The 27,390-nt window shown below is 39.5% G+C and overlaps 1 protein-coding gene across 2 annotated transcripts in view; it reads right to left on the bottom strand.

Moving 5' to 3' along the window:
• Window positions 1-27,390, bottom strand: part of FAM120C (family with sequence similarity 120 member C) — a 150,992-nt gene that overhangs the window by 53,459 nt on the left and 70,143 nt on the right. For both annotated transcript variants that reach the window (XM_022563582.3, XM_022563585.3), the window contains exon 10: window positions 24,753-25,002. In XM_022563582.3, the coding sequence (XP_022419290.1) occupies window positions 24,753-25,002 (250 nt within the window). The remainder of the gene's footprint in view (window positions 1-24,752; window positions 25,003-27,390) is intronic.

Here is a 27,390-nt window from a genome sequence, read left to right as displayed (position 1 = left end):
AACCCCAGAAGACCTGTGTGGCTGCCAAGATGTACTTCTTATTGACAAGTGCTGACCCTTTATTTCCAAATTATAGCTAGACCAACTCCTGCTCATCGTCAACACCACTGGGGATGCCTTCTGTGCTGTTTCTTTGCAACAACTTTTTGGGCACTATCATCTGGTTGGGAGACTGCCTTGGAAGGGATAACATCTAAAATTATAAGTGCAAATCTTGACCAAATTGCGTGGCTAGAGACATCATCTCAGGCTTGGGTCTAAAATGGGTCAGGCTGCATCAATCCCGGCTGATACCCGTCTGGGCCATATACTCCAGGAAAAATTCAGACAACAGGAATTAAAAAGCAAAAAACTTCAGGATTGGCCACAATATGAGTTAGGAAATTTAAAATGGAGTGAAGTACGCTATGTTCAAGTTTTCATGGCCTTGTATCTAGACAATGGAACCCAAAAGGAATCTAAGGCATGTGTAGCTTGGAGGGATAACTCTAGGAAGGACACAGAGGACATTTTAACTGACCCACCCTACGGGACCATGCAGTACACTGGGTGGGGATCGAGGCCATCCCTGAGGCAAATCAACAATGGAATTACCAGGTGAATTCTATTGATAGAGATAGATGGGACCATATGATTAACTGTTTAATAGAGGGTATGAAGAAACTTACAGTAAAACCTGTTAATAATAAAAAGGTGAAAGAGGTCCAACAGGGACAGGACAAAAATCCTGCAGTCTTCAAAGGAAGACTAGTAGAAGCTTTTAGGAAGTATACAAACGTGGATCCCTCCTCCCTCGAGGGACAGGCCCTTTTGGCTATGCATTTCATAGCCCAGTCTGCCCCAGACATCAGGCAAAAAATTCAGAAACAACTGCTGGTCCTCAGACTCCACTGAACGATTTGTTCCAATTGGCTTATTTGGTTTTCAATAATAGGGATATGGCTGAAAAGGCTGAACACACCCAGAGAAATATGCAAAAGGCTGAAATGATGGAAGTGGCTTTGTCCACTCAGAGACCACCAAAGGGGAAGTTGGCTTTTCCAGGCCAACTTGGCCCTGGTGGCCCACTAGGCCCACAGGTACCCAGACAGATGCAGTGTACCCTGTGTGGACAAAAGGGACACTGGAGGGAGGATTGCGATCGATGTGCCCTTTGCAAAGAGCCAGGGCATTGGAAGAGGGAATGCCCAGATGACAGAGAGCAAGGGAAGCCCCTCAGCCATTGATGGTTTTGCAATCAGAAGACTGAAGAGGCCCAAGGCCAAAAGTGACTCTGCCTAGAGATACCATCTACATGGTCATTGATGTGGTGGGCCACTTGATAGAATTCTTATAGATACTGGTACAACCTTTTCGGTCTTAACCCAAAGGATTGGAAACCATAGTAACCATAAGGAGTATGTAATGGGGGTGTCAGGGAAGAGGCAAGGGCACAATTTCCTGGAACCCCTTTTGTGCAGCATCAATGGCTGGTTGTTCTTACATTCCTTTCTGTTTGTGCCTGACTGTCCCATCCCTTTAACGGGAAGAGATTTGTTAGCTAAGTTAGGGGCCACTCTGTTTCTTCAGGGGCAAGGGAATCACCCTCATCACCAAATGGTTCTAACAGAAAGTGGAAAGGAACATAAAATTTGAAGCTAAAATAGAAGCCTTAGTAGACCCTGGAATGCGGAATACCGAGGTTCCGGGCTTGGCTGAAGATATCCAGCCAATGATTATTAAGTAAAAAGGGTTATAGAGTGTCTAAATATAAGGTACAAATTTCTTAAACCTAGGGAAGATCCTCAAAAGTGTCTGTAAATAGATTACAAAAAAGGGAGGCCACTGGTCTGACTAAACGAACTGTAGCTGATATTCAGAGCCTGATAGGAATTTTGGAAGAGGCCTTCTCCCATAAGCTAAGTGAGGGAAAGTAAAACCTTACAACATAGGTGAATGGGTGTATCAGTCCCTTGATAGCATTGAGGTAGCCACCCAATTCTTTGAAAAAAAAACTGTCCTTGTTTTACAAATCTAGGCTTTATAGGACCACAGCTGTAGCTCCAAAAATAATCCAAAACCCACCAATCCTTTTACCCTTCTATTTAAGAGGCTTGTAAGTATTAAACAAAGGGGAAACAAAGTCATCCTAGGAGAAAGTTGCCTGTGCTTTGAGATGTAAATGTCCTACCTGGTCTTCTCAGAAACCCTTATCTCCACCCTATTTTTAAAATGCAATGAAAAACGGGGTAAGTAATTTGGAAGTTGTCAAGGACAAAAAGAAATCCTAAGTGTCTTTTCTGTAAACAGTAGTAAAAAGGGTTTAGCCATCTCCACAAGGGAGTTTGATTTGTTCCATCTGCCAGAAACCCAATTTTAATCCAATCTGTTTTGTAGACATTGCTGTACCTGACTCATGGCTGAAATTTTGGAATGGGAACTATGAGGCCTGTGTGTTTGTATGTATCTATATGTGTGTTGTAGCTGTATGATATTGCCAAAAAATTAATTCATAAAAGAGCTCTACTTAATTAAAGGAAATTAAGCACCTATATAAATACTCAGAAACAGAAAATAATCTGGCCATAATAAATTTCAGGTTCATGTCATATGGAAAATATTCAGTACTAAACTGATATCTGGTATTGAAGGTGGCTTAAGCTTGTTGGTTTGATTAATACAGACACGTCTTTAGAGTCATCAATGTTAAGTATAATACTTCTGTTGTACCTAGGTTTACTAAAGGTCAAATAAGACCTCATTCTATCTGCTACAAATTTGTCAACAAGAAAAGTAACTTAATGTGGAAAAAAAAACTTTTAAGGAAAGTAAGGTGTATGTTTTCAGTAAAAGAAGGTGTGAGGAATGAGAAAAATACTAAGAAAAGAGTTGTGCATGATCAGAACTTTCTATGATTGGATTAAATACAGTTGGGTAAATGGATTTTTTTGGGAGTGGGCTGGGACAAGACTGGACTTGGTGTCTCCCTCCAAAGTTTTCTTGAAATGCTGCTTTTAATAACAGATAGTATGAGTTTCTTTGCCTTTAAGTGATCTGTATTTGCTTTTGAGATCGTTTGTAACTGGTTAAGGAATAAGTATTGTTTCAGAGTGACTTATGACCTTATTTGACCAAGTTTTAAAACTTTTTTTTTTTTTTTTTTTGCAGTACATGGGCCTCTCACTGTTGTGGCCTCTCCTGTTGCGGAGCACAGGCTCTGGACGCGCAGGCTCAGCGGCCACAGCTCACGGGCCCAGCCACTCCACGGCATGTGGGATCTTCCCGGACCGGGGCACGAACCCGTGTCCCCTGCATCGGCAGGTGGACTCTCAACCACTGCGCCACCAGGGAAGCCCTAAAACTTTTTTTTTTAAAAAGGATCTTTTTTTTTTTTTTAGATGTTGGGGGTAGGAGTTTATTAATTAATTAATTAATTTTTGCTGTGTTGGGTCTTCGTTTCTGTGCAACGGCTTTCTCTAGTTGTGGCAAGCAGGGGCCACTCTTCATCGCGGTGCGTGGGCCTCTCACTATCATGGCCTCTCTTGTCGCGGAGCACAGGCTCCAGATGCGCAGGCTCAGTAGTTGTGGCTCACGGGCCTAGTTGCTGTGCGGTATGTGGGAACTTCCCAGACCAGGGCTCAAACCCGTGTCCCCTGCATTAGCAGGCAGATTCTCAACCACTGCGCCACCAGGGAAGCCAAGTTTTAAAACTTTTTGACAAAATTCCAAAATACCAAATTTTAATTAAATTTCTTTTGATTTCCAGCTAACTTTAGGATGCTTTAGAGGGCCCCTGAGGTACCTCAAACAGGAATTATTTAACTAGGATTATTTGGTATGTTAAGTTAAATGTAATCATTCATAATTCTGGTTATTGTGACCAAGTTTCTTTATCAATTACACTGTAATCAGATGTTTAACCATGCCTTTTAAGTCTTCTGTCATTTATAGATAATTTTGTACTCTGATGCTGTTACAACAAGTGCTTCATCATCAAGGAGATTCATAGAAAGGCTATGGAAGCAGTTACGACAGTTCCACATCAAGATGATGGCTATGCGAGGATTCCAGCCCATACTAACTTAAAACAAGGAGCTGTCCTGCCCCTGGGGCCCCTAGATCAGGCATCCAGAGATTTTTACTCCCTGACAGGCAGGGTCAATGCCCCTACTCAGCCTTGAAGCAGTTACAGAAGACAGACCATTGCCCTTCTCCTTCCCATAAGAATATGGGAGTAAAATCTCTTGAGAGGGGAATGAAACAGGAAAGATGGGGGCAGGGCACAAACTTATAACAGAATGACACAGCCGTGTGCGTTCAAGTCCCAATCTGGGTTTTGGCCGAGTGAGTCCCGGCCATGTGGGTTCAAGTCCCAATCTGAGGTGCATGGTTTCAGTTCCTTCTCTGATCATTTCTGAGAAGACATAGCTTTGGGTATTCAGTCTTCCAGTCTGGCAGCAATGAGTTTTAGTTTTAAGCCTGGATTTCTAGGAGTTGCCTCTGGGTCAAAGGTGGTGTTTCAGTCCCTTGTGCCAGTGAGGCATCTGCTCTGTACTGATGGGTCTTTTTTTTTTTAATTTTATTTATTTTTGGCTGCACTGGGTCTTTGTTGCTGTGTGCGGGCTTCTTGTGGTGGCTGCTCTTGTTGCAGAGCATGGGCTCTAGGTGCACGGGCTTCAGTAGTTGCAGCAGGCAGGCTCAGTAGTTGTGGCTCGTGGGCTATAGAGCACAGGCTCCGTAGTTGTGGCGCACGGGCTTAGTTGCCCCACAGCATGTGGGATCTTCCTGGACCAGGGATTGAACCCGTGTCCCTTGCACTGGCAGGTGGATTCTTTTCCACTGCACCACCAGGGAAGTCTCTATTGATAGGTCTTTATGTGATTTGGAGAATGCTTTGAAGTCTGCCTCATGTCCTGTTCTGGGTGCTCCTGAGTGAGTGCCATCTACTGCATGCACACACCCTTCCTGATCCCGAGTTGACTGTGATCCCAGCAGGGCTCTTCTTGGCTATTTCTTTCCTTGGTTCTCTCTATAAAACTTCTGGATGCTCTGCCATTTTGCTTGTATCATGGAGCTATCAGCCTCCTCTTAATTCCACACCATCAAGATCCCTATTGTTCTTGACGTGCTCTTAGGCATGGAATTTTCCATGCTGTGTTCCAAATAAAGACAGTCACTTCAGGTAGAGGTATAAAGCTCCTCATTCTTATGGCCTGCTTTTTCCCCTAAGAAGAGCTCCTAGTCACTGTACCAGATCTGGAGCTGCTTTTCCCAGTGACAAGTGACATCCTGCTCTACAAGTGGGTACTGAGGATGGGGGGATGGGTTGGCAGCCCCTAGTCTTTTTTGGCTTGATCCTCCCAGTGCGGAAACTCCTTCTGACATATGAGCTTAGTGGGAATGATTGGGGACCCAAGTATTGTTGGCATGCTGCCCCTGGATTACAGCTTCTGCCATGAGTGGAGGCTGGGTAAGTGAGCCTCTTTACCACACCTACCTGGACACAGGACTGGGGTTGACAAGAACTGTCAGTATTCCGCTCCCAGGGTGAAACTATAACCCAAGAATGGCAGCTGGGAGGAGAAGGAGTCCTTGTCTTCTTGGCTATGTATGCCTGAGGGTTAAATGATTTTAAAAAGAATTTTCAGTAGTTAAGTTATAATTTTGCTCAGGGCAGGGTTTGCCCACCTCTTTACTCTGGAAGTCCCACTTGTTGTCTTCCTTTTTGTTTTTCTTGTGGTAAGAGATATATAACGTAATATTTACCACTTTAATAATTTTTAAGTGTACAGTTCAGCAGCATTAAGTACATTCACATTATGCTGCATCATCACCACTACCTATCTCCAGAACTTCTTCCCAACTTGAATGTTGTACCTACTAAACACTAATTCCCCATTCCTCCCTCCCCTCATCCCCTGGAAACCACCATTTTACTTTCTATCTCTAAAATTGACTATTCTAGGTACCTCATATAAGTGGAATCATACAATGTTTGTCCTTTTGTGACTGGCATACTTCACTTAGCATATCTTTAAAGGTCAGTCATGTTGTAGCATGTATCAGAATTTCCTTTTTAAGGTTGAATAACATTCTATCATATGTGTATACCACTTTTGGTTCCTCAATTCATCCACCAATGGAAACAGGTTGCTTCCACCTTTTGACTATTGTTCATCTTCTTCTGGTTCCCTTGTATATAGTAAGTTGTTTCTCTCTTGCTTCTTTCAAGACTGTCTTTCTCTTTTAAACAGTGCTAAAGTGTGGATCTTTAAGTTGTACTACATGGAGGTTTTGATCTTAGATGTATAGATTTATGTATTTCATCAAATTTGGGAAGTTTTCAATTCTTCTTTCAATTTCTTCATATATTATTTTCTAACTACCTCCCCTCTATCCTGGGTCACCTGTTATGCATATGTTAGTATGCTTGATACTGTCCTAAGGTCTGTTAGCCTCTGTTCATTTTTATGCATTCTTTTTACATTCTGTTCTTCAGACTGGATAATTTCTATTTATCTACCTTCAAATTCTCTGATTTTTTTCCTTCTCTCAGCTCAAATCTGCTGTTGAGCTCCTCAAGTTAATTTTTCACTTCAATGAATATACTTTTCAACTCCAGAATATCTATTTGATTTCTTTCTGTAATTTCTATCTCTTTATTTAATTAAAGTATAGTTGGTTTATAATATTAGTTTCAGGTGTACAGGATAATGATTCAGTATTTTTATAGATTATACTCCATCAAGAGTTATTACAAAATGATGACTATAAGTCCCTGTTCTATACAATATATCCTTGTTGCTTATCTATTTTATACATAGTAGTTTGTATCTCTTAATCGCATAACCATATCTTGCCCCTCCCTTCTTCCATCTCCCCACTGGTAACCACTGGATTGTTTTCTATATCTGTGAGACTGTTTCTTTTTTGCTATATACATTCATTTGTTTTACTTTTTAGATTCCACAAATAAGGGATATCATACAGTAATTTGTCTTTCTCTGTCTGAATTATTTCACTATGCATAATATTCTCTAGGTCTATCCACATTGCTACAAATGGAAGAATTTCACTCTTTTTTATGTTTGAGTACTCCATTATACAATACTCCATTATACATTATACAATACTCCATTATACATACACACACACACACACACACACACACACACACACACACCTGATATGTTTTTTTATCCATTCATCTGTAGATTGCCATTTTAATTATAATATGTCTTGGTGTGGGTCTGTTTGGGTTCATCTTATTTGAGACCCTCTCTGCTTCCTGTACATGGATATCTGTTTCCTTCTTCAGGTTTGGGAAGTTTCCAGATATAATCTCATCAAATATATTTTTGATCCCCTTCTCTCTCTTGTTTCCTTCTGGGACCCCTTAAAGAGAATGTTGGTATGCTTAATGTTATCTCAGAGATCTCAAACTGTTCTCATTTTAAAAAATTTGTTTTTCTTTATGCTGTTCTGATTGGGTGATCTCCATTAGTCTATCTTCCAGATCACTTATGCTTTCTTCTGAATCACTTAGTCTGCTATTCATTCCTTCTAGTGTGTTTTTTATTTAAGTTATTGAATTCTTCATTTCTGATTGGGTCTTTCTTATATTTTCGAGTTCCTTGTTAAAATTCTAACTGTGCTCATCTGTTCTTTTCTCTAATCCAATTAACATTCTTATTACTAATGCTTTGAATTCTTTAATCTTTTTGTTTATTCCTTTTCATTATTTATTTTTTCAAGGGTTTTCTCTTGCTGTTTCAGTTGAGACCAGTTCCTCTGCCTTTTTACTTTGCTAAACTTTCTCTGTGTCTATGAAATTAGGTGAAACAGTTACCTATTGTGGTGTTGAAGGGATGACCTTATGTGGGAGGGCCCTTATGTAAAGTGTGTGTGCCCAATGCCTTTGGTGGGAGGGCTGGATTTGACGTGGATGCAAGTCACCTCTTTCCTCAGGGTGTGCTGGCAGCTATCACCTTGTTGGGAGGTGGGGCTGGAGATGAAGGTGTTAGGGGAGGAGCCTGGTGTGAGGCAGGGCTTCCCCTCTGTTCAGTAGCCATCACCACCTTGTCCGGGGTGGGGTTAGGTCCCAAGATGCTGAAGCGGAAGCCCTTAGGATCCAGCCGAGTTGGCTCTGTTCCCTTTAAGTATGTGCTTTCCCCTCTCCCTGCACTGGGACTTTTGCCCCAGAGGGGCCTAGTGCTGAAGCAAGGGGGGCCCGTGTGGGCTCTGGGCTCATGTCAGCTGTAGACAGAGGTCCAAGTTGTCTCCAATGCACTGACTCTGCAGGCACCAGGAACTGTTTCCCTTGCTCTGTTCAGACGCAGCCTCAGGTCCAAGTCCCCTTTGTCCCTCACATCCAATCATTGCCCTCAGCCTCCACTGCCCCAGTCCTGTTGTGAAGCCACACCACAGGGTAGGTGGGGCCTGAATTGATTCTCAGTGTGTATGGGGGTGGGTGAGCTGTGGTAGAGTGGCCACCGTTAGAGTTTTGGGCCGCTTCTGATGCACCAACAATGGATGCCACAGGCCCACCCAGACACCCCCCTGGGACTCAGTAGCCTGTGCCCCACATCTGAGCTTTCTCCCTGGTTGTGGCAGCCCTGGATCCAATGTCACGCTGCATCATGGATAAGTGGGTCTGGAGCAGTCGCTGGGCTGGGGTTGGGGCCAGGGCGGTTGTGGGAAACCTGGCAGCCTCTGGAGCAGTCCTCACTCTGCCCTCTCTGCCCTGCCTTGAGGGTAAGCCAGCACGCACATGCTCCTCATGCTCAATCCAGGCTTCCCACAGCCCTCCTGTGGTCCTCCAATCAGTCAAGAGGGCTTGTCTTCCCTGTGTCGGATTCTGGGGCACCCAATCTGTGGTTCAAATAGCTTACTCCCCAGGGCGAATCTCCACCGGTGTAATCTTCCTGTTCCTCTAAGTTCCCTCCCAGGGGCACAGGGCCTGACCTGATTGCTTCTCTTCCCTTCCTACCCAATTATGGGTGAATCTTTCTTGTAGCCTTGGTTGTACAGAAGTCTTTCTGCCGGTTTCCAGTTAGTTTTCAGTGAGAATTGCTCCATATGTAGACGTATTTATGTGTTCATGGGGAGAGGTGAGTTCCATACCTCCTTCTGCCCCACCACCTTGATAGATTTCTTCTATTTATTTATTGCTATTATCTATTTGATAGGTCTTTGTTATCATACTTTAATTCTTTAAATATGGTTTCCTTTGAATATATTTATAGGAGCTGATTAAAAGTCTTTATTTACTATGTCCTCGGAGACAGTTTCTATTGACTGCTTTTTGTCCTGAGTATGAGACACACATTATTTCTTTGCAACTTTTGTAATTTTTTATTTGACACTGGACAGTTTTGATAATATACTGAGCAACTCTGGACTTTTGACTCCCTCCCAAAGCAATGTAGTTGCTGCTTTTATATTTGTTTAGTGACATGTCTGAACCAATTCTGGAGAGTCTGTCTTTCCTGCAGTGTGTAGCCTGATGTCCTTGCTCAGATTTTTATTTTTACTTTTAATTCGTTTCATTTTTAGGGCTAGCTTCCTAGGAGTCTCTCTTGGATCATCATAACTTATTAGCCAGCCAATGATTAGTCAAAGGTTGTGCATAAACATCTTGGGCCAATAAAGCTTCCATTTTGCAAAGGGGATCTATATGTAGGTTGGGGCATGCATTAAAAATTCAAGCAGTTTATGTCTGGCTTTTATTTTTTTCTTATGTAGGTGTCATGTTCAGCCAGGTATGAATATGTAATTGGGGCTCTAAGTCTCTCCTGAGTCTGTATGCAGACTTGTACATCTTGTACTTGTACTTGTACACAATCTTCCAGGTTCCCAGGACTATATGAGAGCATATCCAAGACCTTTATGGTTGTTTTATTGCTCAGATCTCCCAGTTAAATTTTTGGCATGGTGTATTGCAGCCACAGGTAACTGAGATATTTGTCCCCCCGATTGTTTGCCATTGATTTTGCTATTGTTTTTGACAATGCCCTGGGCTTGAGGCTTCTTTTTTAATTTTCATTTAAAAAACTGCTTTCTTGTCTCAAGATCAGGTAAATCATTGCTTGGTTTTTATTCTACCTGTTATCCTTTTTCTTTAAATTTATCTCTATAATCAATTTATCTAGAATTTATGTGTGGTAAGGCTCTAACTTGATGTTTTCTCCTCAGATATCAACCCAATTTTCTCAACAATTATTAAAAAGTTCATCTATTCCTCATTGATTTGTGAAGCTTTCTTTAGCACATTTTAAGTTATTATGTGTCTAGGGTCTTAGTATTAGCTGCTCTAAAACAATGACCTGTCAATTTTTGTGCCAGTATCATATCATTTTAGTATACATTTATAATACATTCTGGCTTTTTTGTTGACGTTATTTGAGCCAAGACTCCACTTACTGATCTTTAAAAAAAAATTTCAATCTATTCTTACTCACTTGCTTTTCCCAACGAACTTAAGAATTATTTTGTCAGGTGAACAAAGACTAGTTTTTATATACCTTTACTCTTTATATATCAGGATGGCACATGGTTAACTCAAATATTCTATTACGTACAGCTGGGAATGAATCTGCTGCTTCTTAATAGAACTGTTTCTCTGAAGAGACTCTGCAACTTCAGCCATGAATCTAGAGAAACAACTTTGTTCAATTTCATGTTCTATTTCCGGAAAATGGTTGAGATTGTAAAGAACCTGTGCTAGAAATGGTAGGGCCTTGGTACATGGTCCTCCTCATTCAACAGGGCTGCATCCCACCCCTAGAAGCCTGACAGAGTTCCTCATTATCCTTCTCTCCTCAGTTGTGATTATTATATGTATAAAGTTTCTGCCTTCCTCCAACTGTATCAAGCTTTCCTAGTAGACTCTCATTTCTCTAGGCCAAATGTCCAAGAGCTGCACCAACTTAAGCTTTAGCCACGACTTGCCCAGCAGTACTTTACTTTCATGAGAGGTATCTCTTAACTATAGTTACTAGAAGCAATTGAGGAGTTTAGATTACTAATACTCAATCAGGGCATAGTTCAGTGTTCCTACCCAGTCTTTTTTTTTTAAATTATTATTTTTTTGGCTGCATTGCGTCTTTGTTGCTGTGCACGAGCTTTCTCTAGTTGTGGAAAGTGGGGGCTACTCTTCATTGCAGTGAACAGGCTTCTCATTGTGGTGGCTTCTCTCTTTGCAGAACATGGGCTCCAGGCACGCGGGCTTCAGTAGCTGTGGCATGCGGGCTCAGCAGTTGTGGCTTACGAGCTCTAGAGCGCAGGCTCAGTAGTTGTGGTGCATGGGCTTACTTGCTCCGTGGCATGTGGGATTTTCCCAGACCAGGGATCGAACCTGTGTCCCCTGTATTGTCAGGTGGATTTTTAACCACTGTGCCACCAGTGAAGTACCCTACCCAGTCTTTACATTGATGGGCAATGCAGTACTTAGGATAAGTTAAATTTCATTTAAAGTTGAATTTTAAATTTCCAATAAGATTTTATGTTAATTTTTAAAACTGCATTTTTCTACCATTTTGCCTTTTAAAAACCAAAGGAAATGCAATCCCTATCAAACTAACACTGGCATTTTTCACAGAACTAGAATAAAAAATTTCACAATTTGTATGGAAACACAAAAGACCCCGAATAGCCAAAGCAATCTTGAGAATGAAAAATGGAGCTAGAGGAATCAGGCTCCCTGACTTCAGACTATACTACAAAGCTAGAGTAATCAAGACAGTATGGCACTGGCACAAAAACAGAAATATAGATCAATGGAACAGGATAGAAAGCCCAGAGATAAACCTATGCACATATGGTCACCTTATCTTTGATAAAGGAGGCAAGAATATACAGTGGAGAAAAGACAGCCTCTTCAATAAGTGGTGCTGGGAAAACTGGACAGGTACCTGTAAAAGTATGAGATTAGGACACTCCCTAACACCATACACAAAAATAAACTCAAAATGGATTAAAGACCTAAATGTAAGGCTAGACACTATCAAACTCTTAGAGGAAAACATAGGCAGAACACTCTATGACATAAATCACAGCAAGATCCTTTTTGACCCACCTCCTAGAGAAATGGAAATAAAAACAAATGGGACCTAATGAAACTTCAAAGCTTTTGCACAGCAAAGGAAACCATAAACAAGACCAAAAGACAACCCTCAGAATGGGAGAAAATATTTGCAAATGAAGCAGCTGACAAAGGATTAATCTCCAAGATTTACAAGCAGCTCAATAACGAAAAACAAACAACCCAATCCAAAAATGGTTAGAAGACCTAAATAGACATTCTCCAAAGAAGATATACAGACTGCCAACAAACACATGAAAGAATGCTCAACATCATTAATCATTAGAGAGATGCAAATCAAAACTACAATGAGATATCATCTCACACCAGTCAGAATGGCCATCATCAAAAAATCTAGAAACAATAAATGCTGGAGAGGGTGTGGAGAAAAGGGAACCCTCTTGCACTGCTGGTGGGAATGTAAATTGATACAGCCACTATGGAAAACATTATGGAGGTTCTTTAAAAAACTACAAATAGAACTACCATACGACCCAGCAATCCCACTACTGGGCATATACCCTGAGAAAACCATAATTCAAAAAGAGTCATGTACCAAAATGTTCATTGCAGCTCTATTTACAATAGCCAGGACATGGAAGCAACCTAAGTGTCCATCATCGGATGAATGGATAAAGAAGATGTGGCACATATATACAAAGGAGTATTACTGAGCCATAAAAAAGAAATGAAATTGAGATATTTGTAGTGAGGTGGATGGACCTAGAGTCTGTCATACAGAGTGAAGTAAGTCAGAAAGAGAAAGACAAATACCATATGCTAACACATATATATGGAATCTAAGGGAAAAAAATAGGTCATGAAGAACCTAGGGGTAAGACGGGAATAAAGACACAGACCTACTAGAGAATGGATTTGAGGATATGGGGAGGGGGAAGGGTAAGCTGTGACAAAGTGAGAGAGTGGCATGGACATATATACACTACCAAACGTAAAATAGATAGCTAGTGGGAAGCAGCCACATAGCACAGGGAGATCGGCTCGGTGCTTTGTGACCACCTAGAGGGGTGGGATAGGGAGTGTGGGAGGGAGGGAGACGTAAGAGGGAAGAGATATGGGAACATATGTATATGTATAACTGATTCACTTTGTTATAAAGCAGAAACGAACACACCATTGTAAAGCAATTATACTCCAATAAAGATGTTAAAAAAACCAAAGGAATTGGAAGTTGGAGAGACTTGGGTTCAAACACTTGCAGAACCCCTTATTAGTTATGTAATCTTTGCAAGTCACTTCTTTTTGAGCCTTTGTCTCCTCTTCTATAAATGGAGATAAATAATACTTTTCAGCACTATTATGAGGATTAATAGCATCGTATACAAAGGGCTGACTTAGCACAAGGTCAGGTACGTAGGATGTAATATTATAGAACGTGTTCTTGATTATTTTGTAAACACTGATAACTGCCTTATGCTGTAATAATGATCTTATATATGAGTTACTGACTTTCACAGGGCAGTTTCCCCCTACACTAAAAGACTTCAGATGGTGCTTCTTCTTTTGGGGTGTTTAGGTCTTTTTAAAAGTAATCTTTATATCTTTTCCCTTGCTTTTAGGGAGTAACCTATCACTTATAATTGGTATCACTGGGGCTGGTTCTAAGAATAGCTCTTACTCCCTGTCTCATGTCCCTTGAATTTGCTACTACTGATCTGTTGTACACTGGGAAATCAGATGATCAAATTGTCAGAAATGTGTCTAAATTAAGGATAAATAGGTTCAGCAGAAGACTAAGGGGTTCTTTTCAGGGCAAGCATATAGAACCTATTAGAGCATAGTCTTTGTGATAGCTATTAGAGCTATTAATAAGCCATTTTAACTTACTTTCATGTTTTGGATGTATTCCAAAAAACCCAGAGAATCAAATAAATGGGAACATGAGCTATTACTATACTTTTGAGAAAAAAGGTAAAACATATAATTCAAGAGTTAATATGTGATAATGTAGGGCTGTGGCCCAGGAATGTGTTAAGGAGCTAGGAGGAATGAATCCTATCCATTATTCTTATTGGGAAGACTTCTTAAGTCACCAATCTTAATGTCAAGGCAGTTAGAATATTAAGACATATTAAGAATCTATTATGTGATAGAGCCCCTGCATACATTATCTCAATCCTCAAACAGCTCTGAGAAGTAACAATTATTACACCCATTTATGGTGAGAAAATGGATACTCTGAAACAGGGGTCCCCAACACCCGGGCCGTGGACTGGTTAGGAACCGGGCTGCACAGCAGGAGGTGAGTGGTGGGCAACTGAGTGAAGCTTCATCTGCTGCTCCCCATCGCTCACATTACTGCATGAACCATCCCCCCCATCGCTTGCATTACCACCTGAACCACGTCCCCCAACCGTGGAAAAACTGTCTTCCACGAAACTGGTCTCTGGTGGCAAAAAGTTTGGGGACCGTAGCTCTAAAAGGTTAAAGTGACTTATCCAAGCTGAAAAGTGCCAGAGCCAGAATTCAAACTAAGGTTTGTCCAGTTTCAAAGCTCAAAGCTCTGTAATCCTCTGGTGACTTGTAGGGACTGACTTCCTCTTTGCACAAAAACTTACTCTACATCAGCAAATAAACAATGTGTAAAAAACGTGTAAAAAAATAGAATACCATTGACAATCACAATAATATATATCGAGTACCTAGGAATTAATTTAAAATGCAGAAGACCTCTATGAAAGAAAATTAACTCTATTTAGGACATAAACTTCTGTACATTTGAAACTAAAATAATACTGTAAATCAACTATACTTCAAAAAATAAAAAAGACATAAAGAAAGAGACCTGAATAAAGGGAGAAGTAAACTATGATCTTTGGATGGGAAGACAACATTATAAAGATGTCAATTTTCCCTAAATTAATCTATAAATCCAATTCATTGACCAAAAAAACCCGACAAGATTTTGTGGAAACTGGACTAATTCTAAATTACATATGGAACAATAAAGATTCATGTGGGCATTTGGTGCCACTGGGGCTCCCACGTTCCAAGCAGTCATATCACCTCTGCACCCGGTGCTCACAGGGGCAGACCCCAGAGCTAAAAGGCAGCCTCAGGACCAGACTCCTGTGGGTGGGCCACCCACAGAGGTGGGGATAAAAAGAAAGCTGAACCCCAGGGACAGGGTGACCAAGGAATAAGATTGAAAATCTTTCCATCAGCTGTACAAGCTGCAGATTAAATCCCCATGATCAGCTAGGTAGACCCTGCATCTACGGAATATCTGAGTAGACAATGAGTGTTCCCACAAATGAAAATGGTCTAGCTCTGGGAGCTGTGGACTTTTGGGGGAAAGCACATGCAGCAATGGGTCAGATCAGAGTCTAAGTGGTCCCCACAGGGCCCACAGCAGTTCCAGAGACCAGCCCAGAGGCACAGGAGGGCCTCTTGGGGAGGCAGAGTTGGGCTGTGGCTCACGGTGTGTGCGAGGACACTTACAGCAGAGATCCCAGGGAAACATAATTATTACTATTAATATTACTATGCTTTGATTCATTTGGTCATTGCTTCTGGCTTTTTTGTTTGTTTTTCATTTTTTTCTTGCTTTTTTTTGTTTTAGTGTATTTTCTTAAATTTAGTCTTTTGGGATCTCTATGTTTTACAACATATTCACTTTTAAAAATATATTTCTATTTTTACTTTGCTTTTCTGTTCTTCTGTGTTCTTTTCCCTTATTTTTTTCTTCTTCTTTTTCTTTAATATATTTTTCTTTTTTATATATATTTCCATTTCTACTTTGCTTTTCTGTTGTCCTGTGCTTTCTCCCTTTTTCTTTTGTTATTATTTTTTAAAGTCATTTTTATCAGTTTGTTCTGTTTCCTTGCTTTATTCTTCAGGTGGCACAAAACTTTGGTATGTTTTTTAGGTTATGTGTTTTTGTTAGTTTTAATCCTAATTATTTGATTTCGTCTTTGAGTTCTTCTATTTGTCTGGTTGTTTTCTTGCTTTTTGTTTTATTTGGCTCTGCTTCTGTTTCTTTTATGCGTGTGTATGTTTCCTTGTTTCTGTTTTTGTTTGATTTTGTTTTTACCATTTCTCTGGGATTTTATTTGCCTTTTTTTTCTTCCTTAAGATATTTTCTACTTTATATTTTTAATATTTCTAAATCTACATTGCTTTTCTGTTCAGTCGTGTTTCCCCTTTCTCTTTTCCTATTTTGTTTATCATCTTTGTCAGTTTGTTTTGTTTCTTTGCTTCATTCTTCAGTTAGCAGTCTGCTTTGGTTTTGTTTTTCAGTTACATGTTTTTTCTCAGTTTTCTTTTTAATTGTTTGATTTCGTTCTTGGATTGTTTCGCTTGCCTGGTTGTTCTCTTGCTTTATGATTTATTTGGGTCCATTTTTGTTTCTTCTGTGTGTGCATGTTTCCTTCTTTCTGTTTGATTTACTTTTTACCATTACTCTGGGGTTTTCTTAGTCTTTTTAAAAAATCTGCTTTATTGCTGGAACGAGTGACTTGTGAGGTCTTGGTCCCTCGACCAGACGTTGGGCCTGAAGCTCTGGGGTGGGAGCACAGAGTCCAGGGTGCTGGACCACTAGAGAATTTCCAGCCCCAGGGAATATTAATCACCGAGAGCTCCCACGGAGGCCTCTATCTAAATCCAAGATGCGACTCCACCCAGCTGTCAGAAGATCCCAGTGCTGGACACCTCACAAAAGACAAAAAACAAGACAGGAACACAAACCCACCCATTAGCACACAGACTACCTAAAGTCACACTAAGCTCACAGACACCCCAAAACACACCACCTGAAGTGGCCCTGCTCATCAGTGGGAAAAGACTCAGCTCCACCCCCTCAGGACGCAGGCACCAATCCCTTCCATCAGGAAGCCTACGCAAGCCACTGGACCAACCTCACTACCAGGGGCGGAGGGCAGAAACAAAAGGAACTACAACCCTGCAGCCCGGGGAAAGGAGACCTCAAGTACTGTAAATTAGAAAAAATGAGAAGACAGAGAAATATGCAGCAGATGAAGGAGCAAGGTAAAAACCCACCAGACCAAACAAATGAAGAGGAAATAGGCAGTCTACCTGAAAAAGAATTCAGAGTAATGATAATAAAGATGATACAAAATCAAGGAAATACAATGGAGAAAATACAAGAAATGTTTAACAAAGACCTAGAAGAACTAAAGAGCAAACAAACAATGATGAACAACACAATAACTGAAATTAAAAATACTCTAGAAGGAATCAATAGCAGAATAACTGAGGCAGAAGAATGGAAAGTGAGCTGGAAGACAGAATGGTGGAAAAAACTGCTGCAGAGCAGAATAAAGAAAAAAGAATGAAAAGAATTGAGGACAGTCTCAGAGACCTCTGGGACAACATTAAGCACACTAACGTTCGAATTATAGGTGTCCCAGAAGAAGAAGAAAAAAAAGAAAGGGTCTGCAAAAATAGGAATAGATTATAGTTGAAAACGTCCCCAACATGGGAAACGAAATAAGACAATCAAGTCCAGGAAGCGCAGAGAGTCCCATACAGAAGAAACAGGATGAGACACGCATTAATCGCACTAACAAAAATTAAACACAAAGAAAAAATATTAAAAGCAGCAAGGGAAAAGCAACAAATAACATACAAGGGAATCCCCATAAGGTTAACAGCTGATCTCTCAGCAGAAACTCTGCAAGCCGGAAGGGAGTGGCAGGACATATTTAAAGTAATGAAAGGGAAAAACCTACAACCAAGATCACTCTAACCAGCAAGGATTTCACTCAGATTCGATGGAGACATTAAAACCTTTACAGACAAGCAAAAGCTAAGAGAATTCAGCACCACCAAACCAGCTTTACAAGAAATGCTGAAGGAACTTCTCTAGGCAGGAAACACAAGAGAACGAAAAGACCTACAAAAACAAAAACAAACCAATTAAGAAAATGGTAATAGGAACATACATATCAATAATTACCTTAAATGTAAATGGATTAAAAGCTGCAACCAAAAGGCATAGACTGGCTGAATGTATACAAAACAAGACCCTACATATGCTGTTTACAAGAGACCCACTTCAGATTTAGGGACCTATATAGACTCAAAGTGAGGGGATGGAAAAAGATATTCCGTGCAACTGGAAATCAAAAGAAAGACGGAGTACCAACACTCATATCAGACAAAATAGACTTTCAAATAGAGAATATTACAAGAGACAAGAAAGGACATTACATAATGATCAAAGGATCAATCCAATAAGAAGCTATAACAATTGCAAGTATCTAGTCACCCAACATAGGACAACCTCAATATATAAGGCAAATGCTAACAGCCATAAAAGGGGAAATTGACAGCAACACAATAATAGTAGGCGAATTTAACACCCCGCTTACACCAACGGACAGATGATCCAAACAGAAAATAAATAAGGAAACACAAGCTTTAAATGACACATTAGACCAGATGGACTTAATTGATATTTATAGGACATTCCATCCAAAAACAACACAATACACTTTCTTCTCATGTGCACACAGAACATTCTCCAGGATAGATCACATCTTGGGTCACTAATCAAGCCACAGTAAGTTTAAGAAACTGAAATTTTATCAAGCATCTTTTCCGACCACAACGCTATGAGACTAGATATCAATTTCAGGAAAAAAAATTGTAAAAAATACAAATACATGGAGTCTAATGAAGACACTACTAAACAACCAAGAGATCACTGAAAAAATCAAAGAGGAAATCAAAAAATAAATAGAAACAAATGACAATGAAAACACGATGAACCAAAATCCACGGGATGCAGCAAAAGCAGTTCTAAGAGGGAAGTTTATAGCAATACAATCCTACCTGAAGAAACAAGAAACATCTCAAATAAACAACCTAACCTTAAACCTAAAGCAATTAGAGAAAGATGAACAGCAAACAAACAAAAAACCCCCAAAGTTAGCAGAAGAAATCATAAAGATCAGATCATAAATAAATGAAAAAGAAAGGAAGGAAACAATAGCAAACATCAATAAAACTAAAAGTTGGTTCTTTCAGAAGACAAATAAAATTGATAAACCAATAGCCAGACTCATCAGGAAAAAAAGAGAGAAGACTCAAATCAACAGAATTAGAAATGAAAATGGAGAAGTAACAACTGACACCGCAGAAATACAAAGGATCATGAAAGACTACTATAAGGAACTCAATGCCAATAATATGGACAACCTGGAAGAAATGGACAAATTCTTAGAAAAGTACAACCTTCCAAGATTGAACCGGAAAGAAATAGAAAATATAAACAGACCAATCACAAGCACTGAAATTGAAAGTGTGATTAAGTCTTCCAGCAAGCAGCTACATAGCACAGGGAGATCAGCTTGGTGCTTTGTGATCACCTAGGCAGATGGGATAGGGAGGGTGGGAAGGAGACGCACAAGGGAGGAGATATGGGGATATATGTATATGTATAGCTGATTCACTTTGTTATAAATCAGAAACTAACACATCATTGTAGAACAATTATACTCCAATAACGATGTTAAAAAGAAGTAAATCCCCAAAAAAGTTTAGTAAGACATTTAAAAAAAAAAAGTCTTCCAACAAACAAAAGCCCAGGGCCAGATCGCTTCACGGGCAAATTCTATCAAACATTTAGAGAAGAGCTAACACCTATACTTCTCAAACTCTTTCAAAATATAGCAGAGGGAGGAACACTCCCTAACTCATTCTACGAGGCCACCATCACACTGATACCAAAACCAGACAAAGATGTCACAAAAAAGATTACAGGCCAATATCACTGATGAACATACATGCAAAAATCGTCAAAAAACTACTAGCAAACAGAATCCAATAGCACATTAAAAGGATCATACACCATGATCAAGTGGTGATTATCCCAGGAATGCAAGGATTCTTCAATATATGCAAATCAATTAATGTGATACACCATATTAACAAATTGAAGGAGAAAAACCATATGATCATCTCAATAGATGCAGGAAAAGCTTTTAACAAAATTCAACATCCATTTATGATGAAGACGCTCCAGAAAGTGGGCATAGAGGTAACCTGCCTCGACATAATAAAAGCAATATGACAAACCCACAGTCAACATCACTCTCAATGGTGAAAAACTGAAAGCATTTCCTCTAAGATCAGGAAAAAGACAAGGGTGTCCACTCTTGCCACTATTATTCAACATAGTTTTGGAAGTGCCAGCCATGGCAATCAGAGAAGAAAAACAAATAAAAGGAATCCAAATTGGAAAATACGAAATAAAACTGTCACTGTTTGCAGATGACATGATACTATACACAGCAAATGCTAAAGATGCCACCAGGAAAATACTAGATGTAATCAATGAATTTGGTAAAGTAGCAGAATACAAAATTAATGCAGAGAAAGACCCCAAATAGTCAAAGCAATCTTGAGAAAGAAAAATGGAGCTAGAGGAATCAGGCTCCCTGACTTTAGACTATACTACAAAGCTACTCTAATCAAGACAGTATGGTACTGACACAGAAATAGAAATACAGATCAATGGAATAGGATAGAAAGCACACAGATAAACCCACTCACATATGGTCACCTTATCTTTGACAAAGGAGGCAAGAATACACAATGGGGAAAAGACAGCCTCTTCAATAAGTGGTGCTGGGAAAACTGGACAGCTACATGTAAAAGAATGATATTTGAACACTTCCTAGAAAGAATATGAATATGAAAAAAAAGAACACTCCCTAACACCATATCCAGAAATAAACTCAAAATGGATTGAAGATCTAAATGTAAGGCCAGACACTATAAAACTCTTAGAGGAAAACATAGGCAGTACACCTATGACATAAATCAAAGTAAGATCCTTTTTGACCCACCTCCTAGAGCAATGGGAATGAAATTAAAAATAAACAAGTGGGACCTAGTGAAACTTAAAAGCTTATGCACAGCCAAGGAAACCATAAACAAGATGGAAAGACAACCCTCAGAATGGGAGAAAATATCTGCAAACAAAGCAACTGACAAAGGATTAACCTCCAAAATATACAAGCAGCTCATGCAGCTCAATATCAAAAAGAAAACAAAAACAAAGAAAAACCAAATCCAAAAATGGGCAGAAGACCTAAATAGACATTTCTCCAAAGAAGATATACAGATTGCCAACAAACACATGAGAACATGCTCAACATCACTAATCATTAGAGAATGCAAATCAAAACCACAATGAGGTATCACCTCACACTAGTCACAATGGCCATCATCAAAAAATCTAGAAACAATAAATGCTGGAGAGGGTGTGGAGAAAAGGGAACTCTCCTGCACTGTTGGTAGGAATGAAAATTGATACAGCCACTATGGAGAACAGATGGAGGTTCCTTAAAACACTAAAAATAGAGCTACCATATGACCCAGCAATCCCACTACTGGGCATATACTCTGAGAAAACCATAATTCAAAAAGAGTCAAATATTGTATATTAATGCATGTATGTGGAACCTAGAAAAATGGTACAGATTAACCGGTTTGCAGGGCAGAAGTTGAGACACAGATGTAGAGAACAAACATATGGACATCAAGGGGGGAAAGCCGCTGGGGGGTGAGGATGGTGGTGTGATTAAAAAAAAAAAGAGTCACGTACCCCAATGTTCATTGCAGCACTATTTACAATAGCCAGGACATGGAAGCAACCTAAGTGCCCATCGACAGATGAATGGATAAAGATGTGGCACATATATACAATGTAATATTACTCAGCCAGAGAAAGGAACGAAATTGGGTTATTTGTAGTGAGTTGGATGGACCTAGAGTGTGTCATACAGAGTGAAGTAAGTCAGAAAGATAAAAACAAATACCGTATGCTAACACATATATATGGAAAGTAAAAAAGTGGTACTGATGAACCTAGTGGCAGGGCAGGAATAAAGACGCAGACATAGAGAATGGACTTGAGGACACAGTGGGGGAAGGAGAAGCCGGGACGAAGTTAGAGAGTAGCATTGACAAATATACACTACCAAATGTAAAATGGATGGCTAGTGGGAAGCTGCTGCAGAGTACAGGGAGTTCAGCTCCATGTTTTGTGACGACCTAGGGGGGTGGGATAGGGAAGGTGGGAGGGAGACACAAGAGGGAGGGCATATTGGGATATATGTATACGTATAGCTGATTCACTTTGTTCTACAGCAGAAACTAACAACATTGTAAAGCAATCATACTCCAATAAAGATATTAAAAATAAAAGATTTATGTGGTTCAAGAATAGTTAGTACAAGTCTGCAACAAGAAAAGCAGAGTGGAGATTTACCTGACCTGATATTAAGGCAAATTACAAACCGTTAATAATTCAAAGAATGTGATACTGGCAACACAGCAAGTAGGCAATGGAACAAAATAGAATCCAGGAATGGACTCAAGAATATACAGGAACTTGGTACCTAATAATGGTGGTAACACAAATCAATGGGGAGAGAACAGGTCATTTAATAAACGGGGTTGGGAAAACTGGCTTATTATGTAGAGAAAATAAAATTAGATCATTTTATACAGCATATACAGAATAAATACCCACTATATTAAAGACCTTATATGGAAGGCAACATTATAAAACTATAATGTAAACAGTTACATTATAGTTACAGAAAAAGTAGACACATCTTTATGACCCAGGGGTAGGGAAGAATTTATTAAATAAGATCCCCAAAGCACACACTATAAATGTACAGATTGATGGGTTTGACAAAATCAACTTAAATACTTATTGGTTAGGGGTAAAGTGTACTGATATCTGCAAATTACTTGGAAATGCATCAAAAAGGATGGATAAATGGATGGCTAGAGATGGAGAGAGGGATAGTTATATGGTTATATGGTATAAAGCTGTTAATTATAGAATCTAAGTGGTGGTCATATGAGTGTTTATATGGTTATATGGTATAAAGCTGTTAATTACAGAATCTAAGTGGTGGTCATATGAGTGTTTGCCATCCTATCCTTCCAACTTTCCTGTGTTTTTCTTTTTTTTTTGGCCACGCCACATGGTGTGGCATGAGGGATCTTAGTTCCCTGACCAGGGATGGAACCCACGCCCCCTGCGGTGGAAGGGTGGAGTCTTAACCACTGGATCGCCAGGGAAGTCCCACTTTTCTGTATGTATGAAATCATAATGAAAGGTCAGTGAGAATGAAATACTTTTGTTCTAAAAAGGATATTGTACATAAATTTCTAAAAAATTGTGGCTGACTGGAAAAGATATTTGATACATATACACACAGATATAGAAAAGATATTTGCTTTATTTGTATGTTTATTTGTTTAGGGTATATTATGTATTTAAGGTTTAACATACAGTCTTGTTAAATTGTCATTTATATACAGATTGCTAAATTGCCCTAAAGAAAGTTGAACCAAATTTACAGTTGCATAAAGATAGCCAGTTGCTGTCACCATTGTCACTTCTTGGGTATTGTTCTTTTTTTTCTTTTTTTAATTGGGGTATAGTTGTTTTACAATGTTGTGTTAGTTTCTGCTGTACAGCTAAGTGAATCAGCTATATGTATACATATATCCCCTATTTTTTGGATTTCCTTCCCATTTAGGTCACCACAGAGCACTGAGTAGAGTTCCCTGTGCTATACAGCAGGTTCTCATTAGTTATCTATTTTACACATAGTAGTGTATATATGTCAATCCCAATCTCACAAGAAACTTCTGTAATCAGAAAGAAAAAAGACAAGTAACCTAAAAGAAAATTTGCAAGATAAATAGGCACTTCAGAGAATGTGAAAACAAATGGCTAATATATATAAAAAAGAAGATCAACCTCATCCGTAGTCAAATAAATGCAAATTAAAATAAAAGATACTACTTGAAACCCACTGGATTAGCAAAAATTAAGAAGTTATAAGATATCAGCCCTGGCAATAATATGAAGAAATAGAAACCCTTATGCATTCTTCATAGGACTATAAATTTAGAACAAATATAATCTAGAGCAATTTGGCCATATTTGGTGAAAAATCTATATGCATATTTACAGGATCCAGGACTTCAACTCCTAAATACATACTTCAGATAAACTGACACAGGAACACAAAGATACAGAGACATCTATGAAGATATTCCCTGTAGCACTGTTTGCAATATCCCAGAACTGGAAACAACTATCAAACAACAAATAAAGTACTATGATATAAGTAACTGTTGGAATATAATTCAGCAGTCATCAGGAACGAACCATATACGAATACAGAAAGATCTACAAAATAACACTGAGTGAAAAAGTAAGAAATAGAATGATATGTACAACACAGTATCTTTCATGTTAAAAAAGGAAAAAATCTACACATATAAACATCACTATAGATTGTGCATATATATATATATATATATATATATATATATATATATATGGAAGATGGCTTGGAGGGACACACATCAAATACCCAAGAGTGGATAACTATGGGTAGAGAGAAGGGGACTGAATCAGGAAGAAAGGCTGAAGGGGACAAAAACCAAATATAAAACCAAAAAATAAAAGAGTGTTTATGCATGGGCTGATGATGACAGATCATAAACTGAGGAGACTATCATAGCAATTGATTTCCAATGTTTCTGAAGTCTAAAGTAAACATAAAACTTCCCCACCTCAAAATACCATAAAAACCACATGCTTAAAGGAAATGTCAAAAAAAATAAAATAGAAATGAACTGACTACTTCCCGGTCACATGGCTTACCGGAGTACACAGCACATGAGCAGCAGATGGGTGGGGACGTTAGCTGGATTGAGCATACTGGGTGTGTCTGACTTCATACAGGCCAGGAAGGCACGCATCCTTCTGTTCTTGTCCTCAACTGCTTTGCCTAGCCAGAGCTTCTTGAGGTTTGGGCAAGTCCATTCCCGAAATGTCAGGGCAGACACCAGCTCAGGGGTTTGAGGTGACTTCCCTTTATAGGCAGACCACTCTTTAAGGATCACTGAAGGAACTAGAAAACAGAAATTGAGGAAAAACTGGCTATAGAGACTCTGAGCATTTCTGCAGCTGGTCACAATTGACAGAAACCATCACACTTCAACATCTTTGTATGTTCTGTCACTATAATTTTTATTGTTAGCAGTAGTAACAGCAGGAGTAGTAAGCATTTATTAGATGCTTGGTATGTATTAAGTATTTTACATATAAATGTAAATCTTACTTACTCTTCAGAACAAACCTGAGAGAGAAGCATTATGACTATATTATCACAAAACACAGTGCTCATTTTGCAGGTGAAAAAAGGAATCAAAGCTCAATGGTCACACAGCTCTACAGTCACACAGCAGTCCCCCACTTATTTGCAGGGAATAAGTTCCAAGACCCCCAGTGGATGCCCAAAACCATGGACAGTACCGAATCCTGCAATATACTATGTTTTTTCCTATACCTACATACCTATGATAAAGGTACGTAAGAGATTAACAACAATAACTAATAATAAAATAGAACAGTTATAACAACATACTGTAATCAAAGTTATGTTAAAGTGGTCTCTCTCTCTCCAAATATCTTATTGTACAAATTTAATGCCATTTCCATCTTAACTAAGCACTTACCGTGTACTGTGTCCATAACTTTTGCAGTTTGAGATGTGACAGCAAAACTAGCACAAATTTCTTTTTCCTTCTTCACAATTTCACAGACAGAAGACTCGTTCTTACCATAGATCTTTTTGTTCTTACTATAGATCTTAGTAACGTCAGCATATGATATTTTTTCTTCCCTTATTAAGTTGAGAACTTTCACCTTTTCACTTAAAGGAAGCACTTTACAGCTTCCTTTTGGCATATCTGAATTGCCAGCATCACTACTCTTGCACTTCAGGGCCATTATTAAGTAAAATAAGGGTTAATTGAACATAAGCACTGAGATACTGGGACAGTTGATTTGATAACCCAGACAGCTACTAAGTGACTAACAGGCAGCATACGCTGAAGAGAGGAATGTTTCACATCCTGGGTGGGAGGGAGCAGGATTATGCGAGATTTCATCACACTACTCAAAACAGTGTGCAATTTAAAATTTATGAATTGGCTGCGTGCCCACCCAGCCCCTATTATAGTCTGAGATAAAGAACGCAAGATTAAAATGGAAGTCTCCACTATACCCTGACATCCCTTTTGCAGTATCCCAGTGGTCACAAAGACCAAGCCTGGTACAAGCAGGGGGAGACCATGCCCAGGACTGGAGGTGAGCATTCTAAGATCAGTAAGGTTCCGAGCTGCCGGAGACTCCAGTTCCTGTCTTGTTGCTCCACCATCCCTCGGGCATGGCCCTCGTCTGAATGAATATTTGACCACATGGATGGATAAATATTCCAGCCAGGAGGACTGAGATACTTTTCCATTATAGGTTATTACAATATATTGAATATAGTTCCATGTACTATACAGCGACATAGAAAGAGAAGAAGGAAAATTAGACATCAGGAAAGGCGCCGAATGTAAGACAGCAAACAGACACAGTGAAATCTAAACCAGGGTCAGTGACTTTCTTTCCAAGTTGGGTCCTCAATGGAGGGCCCTAAACGCTGCCTGCCCCCTGGCAGAAACATCACAGATTTCTCAGAAGTGGCTTTGAGGCTTTTCAGAGGCTCGGAGATGATCCTTTGGAGCTCAGGGGGCGCCTTCAAGATGGCAGAGGAGTAAGACGTGGAGATCACCTTCCTCCCCACAAATACATCACAACTACATCTATATGTGGAACAACTCATACAGAACACCTACTGAACACTGGCAGAAGACCTCAGACTTCCCAAAAGACACCTCAGGTGACTTACACGCAGAGGCAGGGCCAAATCCAAAGGTGAACCCGAGGAGCTGTGTGAACAAAGAAGAGAAAGGGAAATTTCTCCCAGCAGCCACAGGAGCAGTGGATTAAATCTCCACAATCAGCTTGATATACCCTGCACCTGTGGAAAACCTGAACAGACAGCGAATCATCCCAAAACTGAGGCATTAGACTTTGGGAACAACTGTAGACTTGGGATTTCCTTTCCGCATGTAATTTGCTTCTGGTTCTATATTTATCTTAGTTTAGTATTTAGAGTTTATTATCATTGGTATATTTGTTTATTGATTTGGTTGTGCCCTTCCTTTTTTATTTTTTATGTATACATATATAGATAGATAGATTTATTTATTTTACTTTTTCTCTTTTTGTGAGTGTGTATGTGTATGCTGCTTTGTGTGATTTTGACTGTATAGCTTTGCTTTTGCCATTTGTCCTAGCGTTCTGACTGTCCGTTTGTTTGTTTGTTTGTTTTTTAAGTATAGTTTATAGCACTTGTTAGCATTGAAGGATTTGTTTTTGGGTTTGGTTGCTCTCTTCTTTCTTT

This window comes from Delphinapterus leucas, chromosome X (genome assembly GCF_059928025.1).
Source record: "Delphinapterus leucas isolate spDelLeu-1000000601 "Yukka" chromosome X, BTC_Dleu_Yukka2, whole genome shotgun sequence".
NCBI classification, from domain to species: domain Eukaryota; kingdom Metazoa; phylum Chordata; class Mammalia; order Artiodactyla; family Monodontidae; genus Delphinapterus; species Delphinapterus leucas.
This window is presented reverse-complemented; position numbering and strand designations above follow the sequence as displayed.